Below are 20,926 nucleotides of genomic sequence, written 5' to 3' on the forward strand. Positions count from 1 at the left end.
TTCAAATGAGGCCATTCTTTCAGTAATGGAGGCACCGGCATGTGTTTCATCCTCTCCGCCTGAGCCATGTCTCCCTTTTCAACCACGGACCAAATAGTGCCAATGCCTGGGTCATCTCGCTGAGCAGCTGCCACTACCCCAGAACTCAATTCTGGTAGCTGATTTGTCTTCAGAGCAGTCAGGTTACAGTAAACTTGTGGAATAGCATCATCAGAAGCTCCGAGTTGATCCATCACTCAATCCTGCCCCTCCTTTCCCTCTGCCTTCACAGTGATTGCAAACTGACACAGGGCTTTCACCCCAGGGGCAGGAAAGCTCTCTCACTCCTCGTCCCTGACCAGTCCATCATGCATCTGTCGGGACAGAGCATCTGCATCAAGGTTCCTGCTTCCTGGCCAGTACTTAAGGCTGAAATCACAGGCAGACAACACCACCAACCACCAATGGCCTGTGGCATCCTGTTTCACTGAGGTCAGGATGTGAGTAAGGGGGTTGTTGTTCGTTCTCACTGCAAACTTGGCCCTGTAGAGACAGTCACTCTGTTTATACACCACCGTAACATTTCAATGCCAGAAATTCCAACTTGTATGTGGGATAGTTTGGGCCTCCACACCAGAGCCCTAATCCTGATCCTCTTAGCTATGCAGTACATATGGCAATCAGGGATGTGCAAAAGCCGGCACCAGTGCCTGGGTCAGCAGCTTATTCAGCAACTGAAAAGCCTCCTCACATTTTACATCCCACCTCGGTCCAAAGGGCTCTGATGGGTCGAAATATTCTCCAACTTCCTGTCCTCCTTTTTCTTTCCCTTTCTTCCCCAAACAGAGGGTAACCACACAGAAGCTGATTAAAAGAGTGACTCACTTATGCGTAGCCTTTCACAAACTTCCGATAGTAACCACAGAACCCAAGGAACAAGTGCAGAGTACTCACAGTCTGGGGTCTTGGCCAAGTGGTCACTGCCTCGATTTTAGTTGGGCCTGTAGCTGCCCCATCTGTGAGAGTATGTTCTCTTTGTCAGCCTCACTTATGGGGATCTGGTAATACCCACTCCTCAAGTCCAGCACACTGAATTACTTTGCACCACTCAGGCAGGCCAGCACGTCTTCAATCCTAGGAACAGTATTCTGGTCAGGGAAGGTACACCTGGTCAGAGTCCTATAGTCCACACACACCCATACCTTCCCATTCTTCTTTCAGGCCACTACTATTGGGGACGTATAGGGGCTTCAGGTCTCGGTGATGATCCTTGCTTCCTTCAACCTACCCAAATGCTGCTGAACATCCTCCATCTCTACAGGAGCCATTCGCTGTGACCTTTTTCAGATTAGGGTATCCTCAGTCACTCAGATAACGTGACGCGTGCTCTTGGAACAACCCACATCAAATTCTTCAGTGGAAAAGACACCTTCCAGCTTCAACATCTTCTCTACCAGCCTACCCTTCCAACCTGCAGGAACTGGCGAGTCCCCAAAGTTGAATGACTCAACAGTCAACTTTACCCCCACTACTCAGAAACGAGAAAACCCTGTCTTTGAAATCTCCGCCCCCAACTACAGCTACCTCAGCACTGGTCTGCGTTAAACAAGAGCTGTGCCAGCTATTTTACCAAACCCCCGCACACAATTGCAACTTTAACTGTACTTAACAGGCGAATTGACAATTCATGCAGACTACAAATATCTGCCCCACTGGTTCATTGCTCAGGGTAATCACACAACTTCCAACAGAATCAATCCCGAATGTAGCCCCCACAATTGTAACTCTCGCCTCAGCTAGTGGCTTAATATAGGGGGTGATAACCCCCAGTCTGGCCAGACTTAGGAAATCTCATTTGTGTGGATGCTGTGCAATGTGTCCCCTGTTACAAAGCAGTACAAAACAGTACACAGTATGCAATTGAAAACAGTTAAGCTTTATAATTCTTACTTTGTCTATAGGGTTAGTGAAGAAAATGAAAAAAAAAGAAAAAGGGCCCATTTTTATGGAACAGTCTATTGCACAATGTTGGAGCTCAATGATAAGCCGGTCGTTTGGCCATTGACCTCCAATCGTTGCTGTCCTTCGTACCTTCACTCCAATTCCACCCCGTCTGACAGTCTACCAACTCCCTCCATTCATGACTTCTCTCCTCATCTCTCCCTGACAAAAGAACGTGAAAATCTCTCTTCCAGCTCACAGGGAAGAACAACAGCATTCTAAACCCTGTTATCTCTAGTCATAACCCAAACATTAGTGCTGCAGAGAAACCATTACATTATCAGTGAAACCTTACAGCATGTTGCATGTTACATTTAATTGGTTCTCTTTTTTACTCAGCAACCTGAGGCAGGACTTCAATCAGCTCAAATGTGTTCAAATGCCTAGTCATCTAGACTTATAATGACTAATTCTTGTAATCTCCCACCTCAAGATGCCAAATCTACATGCAAACCACTTATCTACTACTTTATTGCCATTGTGTTAAATGGTAGGGCATTGAGGAATGCAGTAGAACAGAGTGATCTAGGAATAATGGTGCATAGTTCCCTGAAGGTGGAATCGCATGTGGATAGGGTGGTGAAGAAAGCTTTTGATATGTTGGCCTTTATAAATTAGAGCATTCAGTATAGGAGTTGGGATGTACAAGGCATTGGTAAGGCCAAATTTGGAGTATTGTGTACAGTTCTGGTCACTGAATTATAGGAAAAATGTCAACGAAATAGAGAGAGTACAGGGAAGATTTACTAGGATGTTACCTGGGTTTCAGCACCTAAGTTACAGAGAAAGGTTGAACAAGTTAGGTCTTTATTCTTTGGAGTGTAGAAGGTTGATGGGGGTACTTGTTAGAGGGATTTAAAATTATGAGGGGGATAGATAGACTTGACGTGGATAGGCTTTTTCCTTTGAGAGTAGGTGAGATTCAAACAAGAAGACATGAGTTGAGAGTTAGGGGGCAAAAGTTTAGGAGTAACTTGAGTGGGGAGCTTCTTTACTCAGAGAGTGGTAGCTGGGTGGAATGAGTTTCCACTAAAAGTGGTAGAGGCAGTTTCGATATTGTCATTAAAGAAAAATTGGATAGGTATATGGACAGAAAAGAATGGAGGGTTATGGGCTGAGCGCAGGTTGGTGGGACTAGATGAGTGTAAGCGTTCAGCATGGACTAGAAGGGCTGAGATGGCCTGTTTCCTTTCTGTAATTGTTATATGGTTATAAATTATTATTCACATTATAAGTTTCCTGCTATGCTAAAAGCTTTGGATTAATAATTACTGTATAGTTAAATGATATGAATGGCATTTTGATGGCACTTTTTGTCTAACAGAAGTTGCTTATTGGAGAAAAACTTTGAAAACAGAAAATGATTGATATACTCAGCAGGCCTTGCATCAACATGGAATGTTGGGATCATTTTGACAGTCTTACAGGAAGGTTGACATTGGGTAGTTAAAATGGCTTCTTGATCATTTTTTTGTGTTCTTGTTTTACAGAACCTGTACTAGTCTCAGTAAATTTTGCTCTAAGCTAAAATGTTTAGATCTAGCTTCATGCACATCAATCACAGACCTTTCCTTAAAGGCTTTGAGGTAAGTTTCCATGGTAAACTATTTTAATATCAGATATTTAATTAATCATTATGATTTTAATCCCAAGTTTGTACTCGCATTTAGCATTGCCAGTCAGTAAATTAATTTGTTAGATATTCCACTGAGTTAATGAGTAATGCTCAGTTTAATAATCTGATGACGTTTGAATAATGGAAGTTCTAGTGTAAGGTGAGTAAACAACTACGAAGAGAAGCAATTTAACAGAAATTCTGTTATCACAATATCATAAAAAAGCCAACAAGGAGTTAAATAAGGCATTATAGATCTCATGAATGTGATCTTGTGTTGGGAGTCTACATTAAGAGAGCATACACATGACTGAATTTACCTTTCTTTAATCCAAATAATTAATGATGTTTTTAAAAAGCCAAAATAATGCATAACAAATTCTCATCAGATTATGCAACACCAATGGAGAGAAAATAAATTTAAAAGTAAGTACAGGATAGTGGAGCAGTGGCAGCGAGGCAATGTCTATGATAGGATAGATAAAATTATACTAGATAATAGTATAAAATGGATAAAAAGAAATAAGATGCTATGGGAGCTGAAGTAGATTATAATAATGTAATAATTATCATTAAGTGAGTATACAGAGGAATGAATGGTGTTTGGTCTGAATTTAAACCTGGATATTTCTTAAGTCTATATGTCAGAGGAATAGTCACTTTCTCATCCATCCTGTGAAACCATATGAAAGCATTGATGTCTATTGAGAAAGAAATGTTTTTAAAAGAGTTTTAAAAGTTAAAAAATCTTTGGTTTTTGATGAAATACAAAATGGAAGTAAGGTGTAAAGAGAAGGCTTAGTACTCAAGCTAAAACTAAAACTTACTATTGTATCTCCAGTTTTCCTGGACTAGAATATTTAATGTGCTATGTCAAGAAAAAGCTGCATGCCTCTAATGAATGCAATGTAGAAACCTTAGACAAATTATTGTATAATTGTAGTCTGGTACAACTAAACACAATCAAAACCTAACACGATAAGTGCAATAGCTTAATGGGTATTTTCCTGGAATATTATGGGAGTTCAAGTGAGAATTCAAGTCTTGGCTCTTCTAAGAATTAAGTTTGAATTAATATTCTACTAAATTACCTTTTAAAAAGTTTCTTCATTGTTCATTAACTTTAGCTTGGTTTAACTGTATTATGGCTTAACTTCTATGTGAATTGGTTCTGTAAATTCTATAAAGCATAACAGGGCAAAATGAAAACAACCATCCAACATCCACTGAAGGAATGCTGGTGATAGTGTAGTGTTGGAATTGAAAATTCTTCCATGAACTGTGTAACACCCTTGAAAGAATCCATATAAATAAACACTATGGTGAGATTAACAACTCCATGGGCACTTCCTTGATCCTATGCATTTATTTTAATATTTCTCATTCTTTCCATAATTTCAAAGTGACAAATTCTGGTTATTGCAGTTCTTTCTGGAGAGTATTGCCCCTTTCTTTGGTAATGTTGTCATTATAGACTAATTTGTAATAGTTAGGCAAAGAAATATATCTTTTTAATAGCACAGCATAAAAGGTCATTGGATATCAACAATTGCAATCATTAAAATGCAACCATTAAAATAATAGTTTTGCACGGCTAGGCCACAAGGAAAATTAAACTTGCTCTGTTCTGCCTTTTTTTCTAGTGCTGTTCCTTCATTATACGAATCATTACTTAGAGTGAAATTTGTTGACAAAATTTAGAAATCTTATTCAAGTACAAATTCAGAATTCCAAATTATGAGTTCTACTAGTGTAGTGAACTCCTAGGTTTGCAATGATGTTAGAATCCAGGAGGTGAATTTCCCACCACTTAGTCTGGGAAAACTGCCAACTGCATTGAGTTGAACCTAGCAGTGGCTCCTCAAGCCCCTTTAATTAGAGGAAGAACGGAAAGAAAGAAGGAATGCATTATTCTTGTGTTTGCTTTAATATCACTAATCAGAATGTTAATTTTTAAATTAAAAGTTATTAAAATGTAATTTCTGGAGAAATACAAAAGCTGTTAATGTTTTATTGCCATCATAGTTGGGTTTACAGCTTTTCTTGGAGTTTGTCAGTTATTTCATTGGTGAGTCTTGTGCTAATAATGCAGCTGAGCGGCAGGGTCAGCCTTCTGCCTTCTAGGGTCTCAACCTTTTGTATCTGGACTTGTCTTTAACAGTTCAGATTCTGATTGCTTTTTCTTGTCCATTCTTCATCTGATTGTGTTTAGTTAAGGCAGTAAAAATGGGGTTGTTCTGGTGTGTGGGAATCCTTAGAGACCTCCAGCCTCCTGAATAACCACATCTGCAGCAGATGTACGAGCTGCACCTCGATAACCTTTGGCTCATAAGGGAAACTGAGGAGTTAATAGGAGCTACAGGGAGATAGTCACCCCTAGGTTTCAGGAAGCAGGTGAAAGGGTAACATTCAGAAAAGGAAAGTGAAATAGATAGCCACTACAGAATATCTCTGAGGTCATTCCTCCCAATAACACTGTTTTGGTGGATGACCTAGCGGGGAAAGCCATAGCTACCGGATCTCTGGCACTGACTCTTGTGCTGTGACTCAGAGGTGAAGGAGGCAGAGGTGTTAGGAGATTTCATAGTTATAGAGAGATAGATAGAACAGTCTGTGGATGCAATAGAGAGACCCGGATGTTATATTCCTTGTGGTGTCAAGGACATCTTGAATTGTGTCCACAACATTATAAAGGGGGAGGATGAGCTGCTGAGTCTTGCTACATATTAGCACCAATGACATAGGAATGAAAAGAGAAACCTAAAAGTAGAATTTAGAGAGCTAGGTAGAAAGCTAGAAAGCACGTCCTCTAGGGAAACAACCTCTGGGTTGATGTCTGTGTGCTATGTACCAGTGAGGGCAAAAGAAGGGTGATTTTGCAGATGAATGTGTGGCTAAAAAACTGACATAGGGGGCAGGATTTCAAATTTATGGATCATTGGGATCTCTTTTGGAGAAGGTTAGTCCTGTACAAAAGGGATGAGCTGCACCAGAAAAAGAAGGGGACTAATATTCTTGTGGGCAAGTTTGTAAGAGCTCTTGCTGGAGAGAGGGGTTTAAATTAATTTGGAAGGGGATGGGAACCAGAGTAATAGAGCCGATCTACGTATGTCGGTTTATAAGCAGATGTAGTGTATAGTGAGACTGTCAGGAAAGACAAATAGATGATAGAGCAAAATTAAGGTCAATGATCTGGGTGGTGGTGTTGTAAAAGGGGGACAGAATTTAAAAGAGTGACATATACAAGACTGAAGTTGTTGTATTTGAATGTATGCAATATATGAAGTAAGGTAAATTATACTATGGTGCAGTTAGAAACTGGCAAGTATGACATTGTGAGTATCACAGAGACATGGCTGAAAGCCAATTATAGTTGGGAGCTTAATATCCAAGGATATGTAATCTATTGCAATTGAAATTGAAAAGGTGGACAGAGGAAGAGGAGTGGCTGTGGTGGTAAAAATAAAATAAAATCTTTAGAAAGAGGTGACATAGGATTATAAAATGTAGATTCCTTGGCATAGTGTTACAAACTTTAAGGAGGATCCAGCCCAAATGCTTTTTGGAGCAGCTTGTGATTGAGCACACTAAGGAATCAGCTATTCTGGATTGGGTGTTGAGTAATGAAGCAGATATGAGTAGAGAATTTAAGGTAAAGCTATCCTTAGGAAACAGTGATCATAATATGATAGACTTCACCCAACAACTTCAGAGGGAGAAGCTAAAGTCAGATGTATCAGTATTATGATACTGATGACCAGGTACCAATGACTGATGACTGATACCAAATGACCAGGTGCTGTGTCTCTCCGTGGCTGACGTGAGAAGAACCCTGTGCAGGGTCAACAAGCGGAAGGCTGCTGGACCAGACAACATCCCTGGTAGAGTGCTCAGAGGATGTGCAGACCAGCTAGCAGATGTTCTCACTGACATCTTCAACATCTCCCTGAGCAGCGCCATCATTCCAATGTGCTTCAAGGCCGCCACCATCGTCCCCGTGCCGAAGAAGTCTTCAGTGTCCTGCCTAAATGACTACCATCCCGTTGCACTCACATCCATCATCTAGAAGTGTTTCGAAGGGCTCATCATGAGGCATATCAAGACCCTGCTGCCCCCCTCACTGGACCCCTGCAGTTTGTGTACTGTCCCAACCGCTCAACAGACAACGCCATTGCCACCACCCTCCACCTGGCCCAACCCACCTGGACAAAAAAGACACACTATGTTCGGATGCTGTTCATAGACTTCAGTTCAGCATTCAACACAATCATCCCTCAGAAACTGACTGGAAAGCTGAGCCTATTGGGCCTGAACACCTCCCTCTGCAACTGGATCTTAGACTTCCCGACAGGCAGACCTCAGTCAGTCCGGATCGGGAGCAGCATCTCCAACACCATCCCAGGGCTGTGTGCTCAGTCCACTGCTGTTCACACTGCTGACCCATGACTGCTGCAATACACAGGTCGAACCATATCATCAATTTCGCCGATGACACGATGGTGGTGGGTCTCATCAGCAAGGACGACGAGTCAGCTTACAGAGAGGAGGTGCAGCGGCTAACGGACTGGTACAGAGCCAACAACCTGTCTCTGAATGTGAATAAAATAAAAGAGATGATTGTTGACTTCAGGAGGGCACAGAGCAACCACTCTCCGCTGAAAATCGACGGCTCCTCAGTAGAGATCGTAAACAGCACCAAATTTCTTAGTGTTCACCTGAATGGAGAATCTCACCTGGTCCCTCAACACCAGCTCCATAGCAAAGAAAGCCCAGCGGCGTCTCTACTTTCTGGAAAGGCTGAGGAAAATCCATCTCCCACCCCCCCCATCCTCATCACATTCTACATGGGTTGTATTGAGAGCATCCTGAGCAGCTGCATCACTGCCTGGTTTGGGAATTGCACCGTCTCAGATCGCAAGACCCTGCAGCGGATAGTGAGGTCAGCTGAGAAGATCATCGGAGTCTCTCTTCCTGCCATCACGGACATTTATACTACACGCTGTATCCACAAGGCAAACAGCATTATGAAGGACCCAACGCACCCTTCATACAATCTCTTCTCCCTCCTGCCATCTGGGAAAAGGTACAGAAGCATTTAGGTTCTCACGACCTGACTATATAACAATTTCTTCCCCCAAGCCATCAGACTCCTCAATACCTGAAGCCTGGACTGACACCTTGCCCTATTGTCCTGTTTATTATGTATTGTAATGCCTGCACTGTTTTTGTGCACTTTATGCACTCCAGTGTAGGTCTGTAGTCTAGTGTACAGACTCATGTGGTTTTTTTTGCAAAAAACTCTGTGGTTTTTTTTAAATTATGTATTTCAGTCTAGGTTTTTGTACTGTGTCATGTAACACCATGGTCCTGAAAAACTTTGTCTCATTTTCACTATGCTCTTTACCAGCAGTTATGGTCGAAATGACAATAAAAGTTGACTTGACCTGACTTGACTAAAGGGACTTATTGAGGAATGAGGGAGGAGCTGGCTTGATTGAAGCAGGAAAATGGTTCAGGAAAAAAGTACAGGAATAAGGAAATGGTAGGCGAACTGAGTAGTTTGCCTTTCCCTTCACAGTGCAAGACACTGGTAGTATTCCAGAAGTTTGTTGTCAAAGGGCAGAAGAGACTGCAACTGCTATTACTAAAGAGATAGTATTTGGGAAACAAATGTCGGAAGGTGATAAATTACCTGACCTGATAGACTGTACCCCAGGCTTCTAAAAAAGGTAGCTGAAGAGATTTTTATTTTATTGAGACAGCGTGTAGAATAGGTCCTTCTGGTCCTTTAGCCAGGCCACTCAGCAATCCCCTAATTTTCTCCCAGCCTTATCACAGGACAATTTACAAAGACCAACTAACTTACCAACAAGTGGGAGAAAACTCCGGCATTTGGAGGAAACACACTTGGTCACAGGGAGAATGCACGAACTTCTTACAGGTAGAGGAGGAAATTGAATTCAGGTTGCCTGTACCATATAACATATAACCATATAACAATTACAACATGGAAACAGGGCACCTCGGCCCTTCTAGTCCATGCCGACACTTATACTCACCTAGTCCCTCTGGCCCGCACTCAGCCTATAACCCTCCATTCCTTTCCTGTCCATATTCAATTTTACTTTAAATGACAGTATCGAACCTGTTTCTACCACTTCTACTGGAAGCTTGTTCCACACAGTTACCACCCTCTGAGTAAAGAAATTCCCCCTTGTGTACTGTATAGCTTTGTGCCAACCAGTATGCTACCATGCCACCTGTTTGTGGAATTCATTGCCATAGGCAGCTGAGGAGACCAGATCACTGGGTGCTTTTAAGACAGTTATTGATCAGTCCTTGATAAGTCAGGGTGTGTAAGCTATCAGGAGGAGGCAGGAGAATGAGGTTGAGAGTGAAATGGTTTAACCATAATGAAATGACAAAGAAAATTCAATGGGCCAAATGGTCTAATTCTGCTGCTATGCCTTATGGTCTTAACGATTTTACTGACAAATTCCCTTGTCATTTCTGGATCAGTATCCACTGGTAACAGTACAGAGTGACTTTCCTTGTCAAGTTGAACCTATTGGTGAGGAATATGACCCAGCATTTGATGTGTAATATGTTAGGATGATATTCTGGGGATATAATTAGAACATTTGGATTTAGCTTTCCTTGTGGTACAGCCTTGCAAAATAGTACAAATACTTACCCAGATCTATTTGCCATTGTTAAAGTCACAAAGCAAGTAATGTTTTTGGGAAGTAATTATTTTTCAGTCTTGTCAGCTTTACTCATTTATGATTTATTTGATCTTCCACTTTGAGCTGGAGCCCCACTCAGTCGAAGCTCTAATAAGAGTACAAATAACATTTCATTTGCCAATCCATTCTGTCAGTGCCAGTGCCTGGGTGCTCATTAACACAGATCTATCCTTGTATAGTTTGTTACAAGTGCAATTTTATTTTCCATTGCTATTTCACATCTGCAGTTATTTTTGAAGAATTGTTTGTTTTAGTGAAGGATGTCCACTTCTGGAACAGCTGAATATATCCTGGTGTGACCAGGTGACGAAGGACGGAATCCAAGCCCTAGTGAGAGGCTGTGGTGGTCTGAAGGCTCTGTTCCTTAAAGGATGCACACAGGTCAGCACTCTAATTCATTGTATACGTGAACATGTGCGTGTGTCTGCCATCCAAAACCACTGAAGTAAATTATTTAGCTTTCAGGTTCCAACTTTTTCTTTGTTGGTATGGTGTTTGTTTTTTTACTGCAAAGTGATGATTGAATTGAACAGACTTTGCAAGTAATTCAGCAATAGGTAGTGCTGGAATTACAGAAAAGAACTCTACAGTAGTATTAAAATGCTGGCATTGAAAATGCTGAATGTGTAACTGCTATAATTTGCGACACAGCTAATTTATATCCTAAAGAATCCTATCAACATTTAGTTATTTTTAAATCTTTAACAATTTACTTTACTTTATTGTCACCAAACAATTGATACTAGAGTGTACAATCATCACAGCAATACTTGATTCAAGGAACTTAAAGCTTTTGACCTGTTCCACCTATGCACCACTGATGTAGATGGGGTTGTGAGGTCGGCTACTTCTGAAGTCAACAACCAATTCCTTCGTCTTGCCAACGTTGAGGGATAAGTTATTGTCTTCGCACCACGCCACCAGGTTCTTAATTTCCTCTCTGCACTCAGACTCATCATTACCCGAGATACGGCCTACAACTGTGGTGTCATCAGCAAACTTATATATTGAGTTCGATGGAAACTTGGCTACACCTTCATGGGTGTACAGTGAGTACAGCAGGGAGCTGAGTACACAGCCTTGTGGGTCACCAGTGCTCAGAGTGATTGTAGAGGAGAGCTTATCCCCTATTTTTACAGCCTGGGTCCTGTCTGTGAGTAAGTTGAAGATCCAGCTACAGATCTGAGTGCTAAGACCCAGGTTCTGGAGCTTAGGAATCAGTTTATTTGGAATGATGGTAATAAAGGCAGAGCTGTAGTCAGTGAAAGGAGCCTTACATATGCGTCTTTATTCTCCAGGTGTTCTAAGGAGGAATGTAGTGCCAGAGAGATGGCACTACATTCTAGTGCCAGAAGGTCTAATTGGCTTTTTCTCTTATTTAGTCTAATTGGAGCTAAACCTGTAGGCATTTTTTTGGGAGGGTAATGTCAGTAGATTTACTTTATTGTCACCAAACAATTGATACTAGAGTGTACAATCATCACAGTGATATTTGATTCTGCCTGGTCGACTTTCTGACTTTGGGAGGTGTTTTCTTTTCTGGGAGCTGGTTTGGTCTCTTGGCCACATCTGTTGCCTGGTTACTTTATCTCTAAATTCATTGTTTGGATTTAATATACATTTCAGTGGTTACTATTCTAACCTTTCTTTTAAGTAGTATTAAAAATGGATCATACTATTAATTTACTTAGTTTTAATATTAAAGGATTAAACCACCCCGTGAAATGGCATGATATTTACCTATATTAAAAAACTTATGGTCCGAATTATGTTTTTTACAAGAAACTCACGTTCATAAATGTGATAATTTGCGCCTCTTCAGTCATTGGAAAGGACTACAGTTTCATACCCCCTTTCAGGTTAAGTCTAGGGATATAGGTGATCCAGGGTTTTTTGAGTGATTTTTTTTTCACTTCTACCTGATTTAATTCTTTACTCATTGGTCTTGGGTGGAGATTTTAATTGTTGCTTGGAACTATTTTTAAATCTATCATCTAAGGCAGTAATACTTAGAAAATAAGCCTTGTTAATTCAGTCTTTTTCTAATGAAATGTGATATTGTTGATGTCTGGCATTTCTTACATCGAATAGATAAGGAGTTTTTTTCCCATGAACATCATATGAATTCCGGGATTGATTATTTTTTTATTGACAGCTCTTTGATTCCATTAGTTCGATCCTGTGAATATGAAGGGATTGTTGTTTCAGATCATGTTCTTGTGTTTTTATCTTTAAATCTCCCTGGTTTTCTTCAAATGAACAGATTTTGGTGTTTTACCCCAACTTTGCTATCAGCTAAGGATTTAAAAATTTTTTTTGAGAGACAAATTATTCCTTTTTTGGAAGAGAATATATGGGAAGAGATTTCTAGTCTTATTATATGGGATACCTTTAAGGCTTATATTAGAGGTCAAATTATTTCTTATACTGAAAATGTTAAGAAAAAGCTAACAAAGAGAGAATTGAACTAGCTAATCATTTGAAACAATGAGATCAAAAATATGCCTTGACTCCAGAACCTGCTTTACATAAAAGGCATGTTGAAATTAAAATTAAATATGATTTTCTTCTAACATATCTAATTGAAACTCAACTCCTAAAAGATAAAAGTCAATTTTATATTCATGGAGACAAAACTGGTAAATTATTGGCTAGCCAGCTAAAAATTCAAATTAAAGAAATCTGTAAAGCAATGATACAACAACTGACGATTTAGAAATAAATTATACCTTTGGAAAATTTCACTCTAAACTTTATAGTTCTGATTCTCCTAAAGATAATACTGTAATGAATAATTTCTTAGATCAATTAAACATCCCTACGCTTTTTGATGTTAATGGAAAACAGTTGGATCAACCTATCTCTTGCAAGGAAATTGCTGAGGTTGCATGTTCATTGTACTTGGGGAAGGCTCCAGGTCCTGACAGTTTTTCTGGAGAATTTTATAAGGCTTTTTCCCATTGCTTATAGCTCATTTATATTTAGTCCTTTCAGACTCCTTTAAGTTGAGTAGGTTGTCACAATCTTTTTATAAAGCTTCTATTTTGCTTATTCTTAAGAAGAATAAGAACCCAGCTGAACGTTGATCATACAGACCAATCTATTTACTCAATGTTGGCACTAAAATTCTATCCAAAGTTCTGGATTGTAGGATTGAAAATATTTTACCATTTATTATTTTTGACAGACTGGATTTATTAAAAATCAATATTCCCATTTTAATATCAGTGGTTTCTTAAATGTTATTCTCCTTCTAAAGAGATATTGGGATGTGTGATATCCTTAGACGCTGAGAAAACCTTCGATTGGGTTGAATGGAATTACTTATTTAAAACCTTAGATAGATTTAATTTTGGGCCCTATTTTATTCAATGGATTAAATTATTTATCTCCTGCTTGGGTTCTTACTAACTCTCAGAATTCCAAACCATTTAAACTTAAATGTGGAACTAGAAAAGGTTGTCCCTTGAGCCCTTTGCTTTTTGATCTGGCTTACCTATTGCTTTCTGAGAAACTAATGATATCACTGGTATTTTAAAGAGAGGTATAACTCACAAAGTTTTGCTTTATGCTGATGACCTTTTGCTTTATATTTCTAATGTTGAGACATCATTACCTTCCATACTTTCTTTACTCTCCTGTTTTAGTCGGTTTTCAGGATATAAACTAAATTTCATGAGTGAACCTTTTCCTTTGAATAATTTGGTATCAATTAATACTAACCTTTCATTCAAAATTGTAAGAAATCAATTTACTTATTTGGGTGTATTTAAATTATAAATCCTTATTCAAATAATTTTATTTTACCTTGCTGTATTATGTAAAAACAGCACTATCAAAATGGTTGTCCCTTTCATTGTCATTGATTGGCCAAATTAATTCCATTAAAATGAATATTTTGCTTAAATTTTTATACCTTTTTCAGGCCTTAACTGTTTTTATTCCTAAATCCTTTTCTGATTCTATCATATCTTCATATATATGGAAGAAGAAACACTCGACTAAATAAAGTTCATTTTCAAAAAGCTAAAAAGAATGGAGGTTTAGCTTTACCAAATTTTAGATTTTATTACTGGGCAGTCAATATATGGAATCCTGTGTTTTGGTTATATTAACCGAGGGGACTGTTGGGTTTGGGTTTCTTTAGAAGCTAACTCTATTAATATGTTTTCTATCATCTCTCTTCTCAGATTCTCAATTCTTTTATTTTAAAGTAAACCAACTGATAGTTTTGCAGTTAAACATACCTTGAGGATTTGGGTACAATTTAGAAAATATTTTGGTTTATTGAGATTTTCACTTTCAAGCGCCATTTTTTCTAACTATTTTTTAAGCCTTCTGTGACTGATGTAATTTATAAAGGTTGGGATAGACTGGGTATTAAATGATTCCAGGATTTATTTATTGGAGGAAGTCTCTTTTCGTTTGAACAGAGAACTAAATATAGCGTATCAAAAACACACTTTTTTTGATATTTACAAATTAGAGGCTTTCTGCAATCTCAATTACATACATTTCCTAAAAGTCCTGATAAGAATTTATTAGATTTAATTTTTAATTTGAAACATTTTCATAATGGATCAATCTAATATTTAAGGTATGTTGTTGGAAATGAGAAGTGTTCCTTTAGACAAAATTAAAAATCTCTGGGAACAAAATACACAGACTTCAATTTCTGAGGAAGTTTGGAATGAAATTTTTAAATTGGCGAATACCTCATTGTTGTGTGCCCGTCACTCCCTCCTATAATTTAAAGTGGTCCATAGGGCCCACATGACTAAAGATAAGCTGCCTTGTTTTTAATCAGATATATCTCCCTATTGTGATAGATGTAACAATGGAGAGTCTTCATTAATTCATATGTTCTGGACATGCCCGAGTCATGAAAAATACTGGAAGGAAGTATTTCAAACTTTTTCTGTGCTTTTTAAAATAAATTTTAAACCAAACCCTTTGACTGCCTTATTCAGTATTGTTGGAGGAAATTATATTATCTTGGAGACACCTGATTTGCACATTTTGCTTTTATTTCTCTTAGAGCTAGGAGGGCATTGTTGCTTAAGTGGAAGGGTGTTGCTCCGCCTACTCATGCTCAATGGCTAAGTAATGTTATATCATGCTTAAATTTAGAGAAGATTCGTTCTTCAATTTCTGAACCTAGACAAGATTTTTTAACATTGCGGGGACCTTTTTTTGAACTACTTTCAAAATCTTTGATTTGTTATCTGTTACGAACCCCATAAATGGGTGACTTACCAGCAAAGATAGAGACGTCCGTTGAAGTCTGATGATACTATTTTAACAGTATTTATTAATAAAAATACACAAAAATAATATCAGTGCAAATATACAGATAATATACATCATCAATACTAAACCTAAAAGTGCGGGTATAATAATAATCAATAAGAAATAAGCTCTATCGTTGTCTAGGGGATAATGTATTGTCCGATGGAAATATAAAGTTTGTTCAGTTTCTACAGGCTGCAGCCGTTGGGGACCGCTGTGTTGCAATTGTTGGAGAGAGAGAGAGAAATAGGAGAATGGGAACATTTACCGCTACCGGTTTTGGCAACCTTCCCTTATGATTTCGATCCGTCGGTGTCTCGTTGTTGTGGCCGTTCAAGTGTGACCTCTCCTTTAGCTAAACCGTTCTTCCCTGATGAGCCCGCCACCCAGGCAAGGGAGGACGCACATGAACTGTCATCGGCTTTGGCTATAAAACGCTGTCCCTGGATCTCTAGCGTTTCTCCTGGTTCGTCTAAAGGGGTTGTTCCCCAGACTCCTCTTTTATCCTTACTCACGGGGTCTCAGATGTCAATCAGGTTGGGATGACGCAATCCCTCAACCAGACCACTCTGGTTGTCCCCTGAGGGGTTTCAATGAATAGTACAGTAGTCAATACACAATTCTGTCTCCAAGAGACAATAGCAGTGATCAGTGGTTCCGTTCTGCTTATGTCAGGAGACATTCCACCTGGTTGTGTATACTGTGTGTCTCTCTCTCATTTCCTGGGTCTCAGACCCGAAATAATAGCGATCTTGCGATTCTTAAAAAGGAGGGGGTGACTTTGTACCCTTCGGCCCCTCAGAGTTGCTTCACCTTTGTAACATATCAAATACAGATGTTGGCTAATAATATGTTTTACTATATGATAAGGATTTTTTCCTTTTTGTTTCTTTACCAAACAGCTTTTCTTGGTAGTGAGTTTAGAATTTTTTGTATAATAAAATAATTACTTTTCAATATTATGATTCAATTTAATTTACATGAATATGGGGTATTGACTGTAAGTGTGATTCACATATATTGTAATTGATATATGATATACATCCTCCTGTACTCTATTCTTTTTTGTAAGAAATCAATAAAAATATTGAAAAAGAAAGAACATGATATGACAATAGAGTCAGCCCGTCAGTGGTGATGTGAGGAGAGTTATTGAGATAAATGGGACCAACCCAAAGTAGAGATTGACAATGGCAAATGACACCTGTAGAAAAATTGGCCAAGAACAATCACAGACAATGTGATAGCCCACATCATAAAACACAGCACATAATGATGAATAGATTGACTTAAATTAAATGACTTAAGTTCTCTTTCAGCATTGTCATTTATGCAAAACATGAACTTGGGCATTGATTTACTATTGTTACTTATGAAGCCTGTTTTCTCAGGTTAGTAGTTAATGTACTTGCTCAGGTGTTTATTAAAAGTTAAGTTGAATTTTCACTTTACCATTTTTAGTGTAAGGTCACTTCTAATTGAATAACTGTTGGAAGATGTACAGTCACACTACATTGACCTGGAGAATAGTGAAGCATGATGTCCTCAGGTTAAAAATGTTTTTTTAAATTTTCTTTTAATTTGCCTCAGAATCAAGTCAGGTTTACACTTGTTTTTAATGTTCGTTGTTGATACATGAATTGGCTTCATGCCACTTGCACCTCACCTTCAGTGATCTGGTAGACTGGAACAAATTTGCAGAACGAATCAAAAACTGTTTAACCCACATCACCAGCATTCCATCCATAGGACACACTGAACTAGGTTTGGGGACTCATTGCTCTTTCATTTTGCCTATGAAAAGATGGGCCTTGCACTCAGTGCTTGCAAGGATGAGGTCTTCTACTGATCTATGTACATATTGCTTTCCTACATTAAGAATTCATGACAAGACTTGGAAAATATGAAACAATTTGTAATATTTGGAGAGGGCCTACTCTCCAAAATGATGAAAACTGCCATTATTTTTGACCTAGCATAGTTTTGCTGTCTGAAGAAAAGATTGTTTAAAGCAGAAGTAATTCTGTTTCCTTATTTTGTTTACCTCTCCGTACTTATTTTATTTTTATAGAGATATGCCACTGTACAGGGCCCTTCCTGTCCAAAAAAGCCTTAGACACTCAATTACACCTATTAACCCTTGCAGTATCTGGAGTTTGCAGAGGAAACCATTTGATCAAAGGGGTGAATGTGAAAACTGCTTACAGAGAGTCGTGGAATTGAACCTGGGTCGCTGTTGCTGTAAAGCATTACAATAACCAATAATATCATCTGATAGGTAGTGCAGCACTGCCTACTACACTACTGTGCTGTCCCACAGTAGGAAGTGCGGCTTCTGAGTGCTGCATTGCCTATCAGTTGCTATTAAGGCCCGGGAATGACAGCACTAATGCTGTGACTGCAGAACCTTCCAAATTCACTGGAAGCATAACTGAAGACCAGTATCATCACCCCTTTTCTTGCAACATCTTCGGCACAGAGGCTCCCCATTAAACTCATTAATCCATGTTGGTAAATTTTGTCTTTACATTTGAAATTAGAGGTTGCTTCATCAATCTGGTGAAGCAAATTTTAGGATTGCTATGAGAAAACATGGTTGGCTGGTGGCGTAGTGGCATCAGCACCAAACTTCAGAGCGAAGGCTCCCGAGTTTGAATCCATCCGGCCCCCTTGCACGCTTTCCGTCTGTGCTGGGTTGAGCATCAAGCTAGCAACTCAACCTCGTAAAAACAAGAAAGCTTAATTAAAAAAATACTGTTATGATGGCACCCCGATGACTCCACTTGGAATTAAAGGCTTTCTTCTTCTTCTTCTTCTTCTTCTTCTTCATGAGAAAACACAGAGTTTAGCCAACAAAATTGCACAGAAGCCCAGTTGTAAATAGCAACAAAATCTGTCAGCTCCAATTATCCACCCATTTGATTCATCAGGCACTCTTGATCCATTGACCTCATGCATCCTGAGATTTCCATTTCAAAAATATTGTTTATTTTTTAAACAAAAGCCAACAGCATTACAGTTTGAAGTGAAGCAAATATCGCTGTGATGATTGTACGCTCTAGTATCAATTGGTTGGTGACAATAAAGTAAAATAAGTAAGTTCTAATATTAGGAATAACCATTTGTAACAGAAATATTTGGATTACATCTCATTTATAGAAGGGAACCAAAGCTATTGTTTCAGACTGATGATGTCACTTCAAATTATTTTGCATGAAATCTATTAATAGTGAATCAAAACTTCAGCCACTGTTTCCATGCCAACATTTAAGCTAATCCTGTGCTAAATCCAGTTTTTTCTCCTATTAATTGCCTGCAGATTTTGCCACATTGCATGTCTTTAGGATGTAGGAGGAATCTGGAAACTCCAAGGAAAACTCTCACAAATTGCACACAGCAGTAACTGTCAGGACTGAGCCCAGATCTCTGAGGCTGGGTGGCATAATCTCTGATATCTGTGCCATTAACACTGATTATTCTTATCATTTGGAAGTTCAAAGCTTTTCAATAATTTCCTAAAGAAGTGGGGCAGCAGAGTAGAAACATAGAAAACCTACAGCACAATGCAGGCCTTTCAGCCCACAAAGTTCTGCTGAACATGTCCCTACCTTAGAAATTATCTAGAGTTACCCTTAGCCCTCTATTTTTCAAAGCTCTTAAAAGGCCCTATCATATCCGCCTCCACCACTGTTGCCAGCAGCCCATTCCACGTACTCACCACTCTCTAGTAAAAAACTTACCCCTGACATCTCCTCTGTACCTACTCCCCAACACTTTAAACCTGTGTCCTCTTGTGGCAACCATTTCAGCTCTGGGAAAATGTCTCTGACTATCCACATGATCAATGCCTCTCTAACAAGTCACCTCTCATCTTCTGTCGCTCCAAGGAGTATTACAGTATTATAGTGCCAGTGATGTGAGTTCAATGCCTGTAATTATCTGTAAGGAGTTTGTACGTTTTTCTGATAACTATGGGTTTGATCCAGGAGATCTGGTATCCTCCCACATTCCAAAGACATAGGGCAGACACATCAATAAGTCACATGGTTATAATTGGTTGGCACAATCTTTGGACTAGAAGGATCAGTTACTGAGCTGCACTTCTAAGTAAAATAAATAAAAATGGATTAGTGAAACAGTGTTGTGTCATTGAAGGTTGGACCGAGTTATTAGTATTATTTATTTAATGATTTATAGTTGACTCTAGTTACCTTTTGAATCAGTAATCTGTGAATGTAAAATAACTTGTACTGTTTTCTTGCAGCTTGAAGATGAAGCTTTGAATTATATTGGTGTTCACTGTCCTGAGCTGATCACTCTGAACCTACAGACTTGCTCTGTAAGTGCATCTATGAAAAAGAGAATGCAGTTTTTGCTTATTAAGCGCAGTAAAAACAAAATGAGGCTAAGATTGCTAAACGTCAGTGGTAACCAGAGAATACCTGAGTCAGAGAACCTGTATTCTTTCCTTCATTTAAAAAAAATCTTTTTCCTCTCCTTGGTTTGAATTGTTCAGTGTCAGGCAAGTTAATTGGTCACAGGTTAGGTTTCTCCAGTGTAAATCACCTTTGATTTTACTTTAATGGAGCAATCGCAAAATCTTGCTTTTTCCCTAAGTCCTGCAAAATATCTCTGCTCAGTGGCTTACATGGTACTTTTTTAAAAGTCTCAATTATCTCTATTTTGACAACCTCAACAAGCAGTGGATTCCAGATCATAGTATAGACCATGCAAACTCTCGTCTGCTCTTTCTTTCATTAAGATCATGGCTGATTTTATCTTTGGTTTCCCTCTACATATCTGCCATCTGAGATATAAACATGCTGAAGGCTTCCTCTTCAAATAGTCTTTCTAACAAGTCTGCAGTTTTATTCCACCAACATCAAATAAATCAGATGTTGTTGACAATGTAATGTACACAAACAGATTTTCATAAATGAGTCAGCACAGACTGTAAATATATTGTAATCTATTTAGGCCAATTACGCAGATGTTATAAACAGTAGTCTTAATAATTACCTGCACAATAATGGTGACATCATTATCACCCTCCTCTGTTGCAACTTTTTTAAAAGCTGTAAGTACCATGTTCTCAAACTACAGTATATTGCAACTATCTCCAATTTGTTCTCTGCAACATTCTTAAAAAAAAATCTTTTTGCTAAAGCACCAGTTACTTTTTGTCTGAAAAGGCGGTTTTTAGATACTTCTTTAACTTTTGATGTTCCTTGTATTTTCCGAAACAATGTTGGGAAAAACGATCTCTGACACTTCCTCACAGGGGACTCAAGTTGAA

At 38.8% G+C, this 20,926-nt stretch overlaps 1 protein-coding gene across 5 annotated transcripts in view; it reads left to right on the forward strand.

The window, feature by feature from the left end:
• LOC132386010 (F-box/LRR-repeat protein 20-like) overlaps positions 1-20,926 on the forward strand; it is a 434,516-nt gene that overhangs the window by 386,321 nt on the left and 27,269 nt on the right. For all 5 annotated transcript variants that reach the window (XM_059958260.1, XM_059958261.1, XM_059958262.1 and 2 more), the window contains 3 exons: positions 3,471-3,566; positions 10,596-10,722; positions 19,895-19,969. In XM_059958260.1, coding sequence (XP_059814243.1) covers positions 3,471-3,566; positions 10,596-10,722; positions 19,895-19,969 — 298 coding nt within the window. The remainder of the gene's footprint in view (positions 1-3,470; positions 3,567-10,595; positions 10,723-19,894; positions 19,970-20,926) is intronic.

This window comes from Hypanus sabinus (genome assembly GCF_030144855.1).
Source record: "Hypanus sabinus isolate sHypSab1 chromosome Y unlocalized genomic scaffold, sHypSab1.hap1 SUPER_Y_unloc_11, whole genome shotgun sequence".
In the NCBI taxonomy this organism is placed as follows: domain Eukaryota; kingdom Metazoa; phylum Chordata; class Chondrichthyes; order Myliobatiformes; family Dasyatidae; genus Hypanus; species Hypanus sabinus.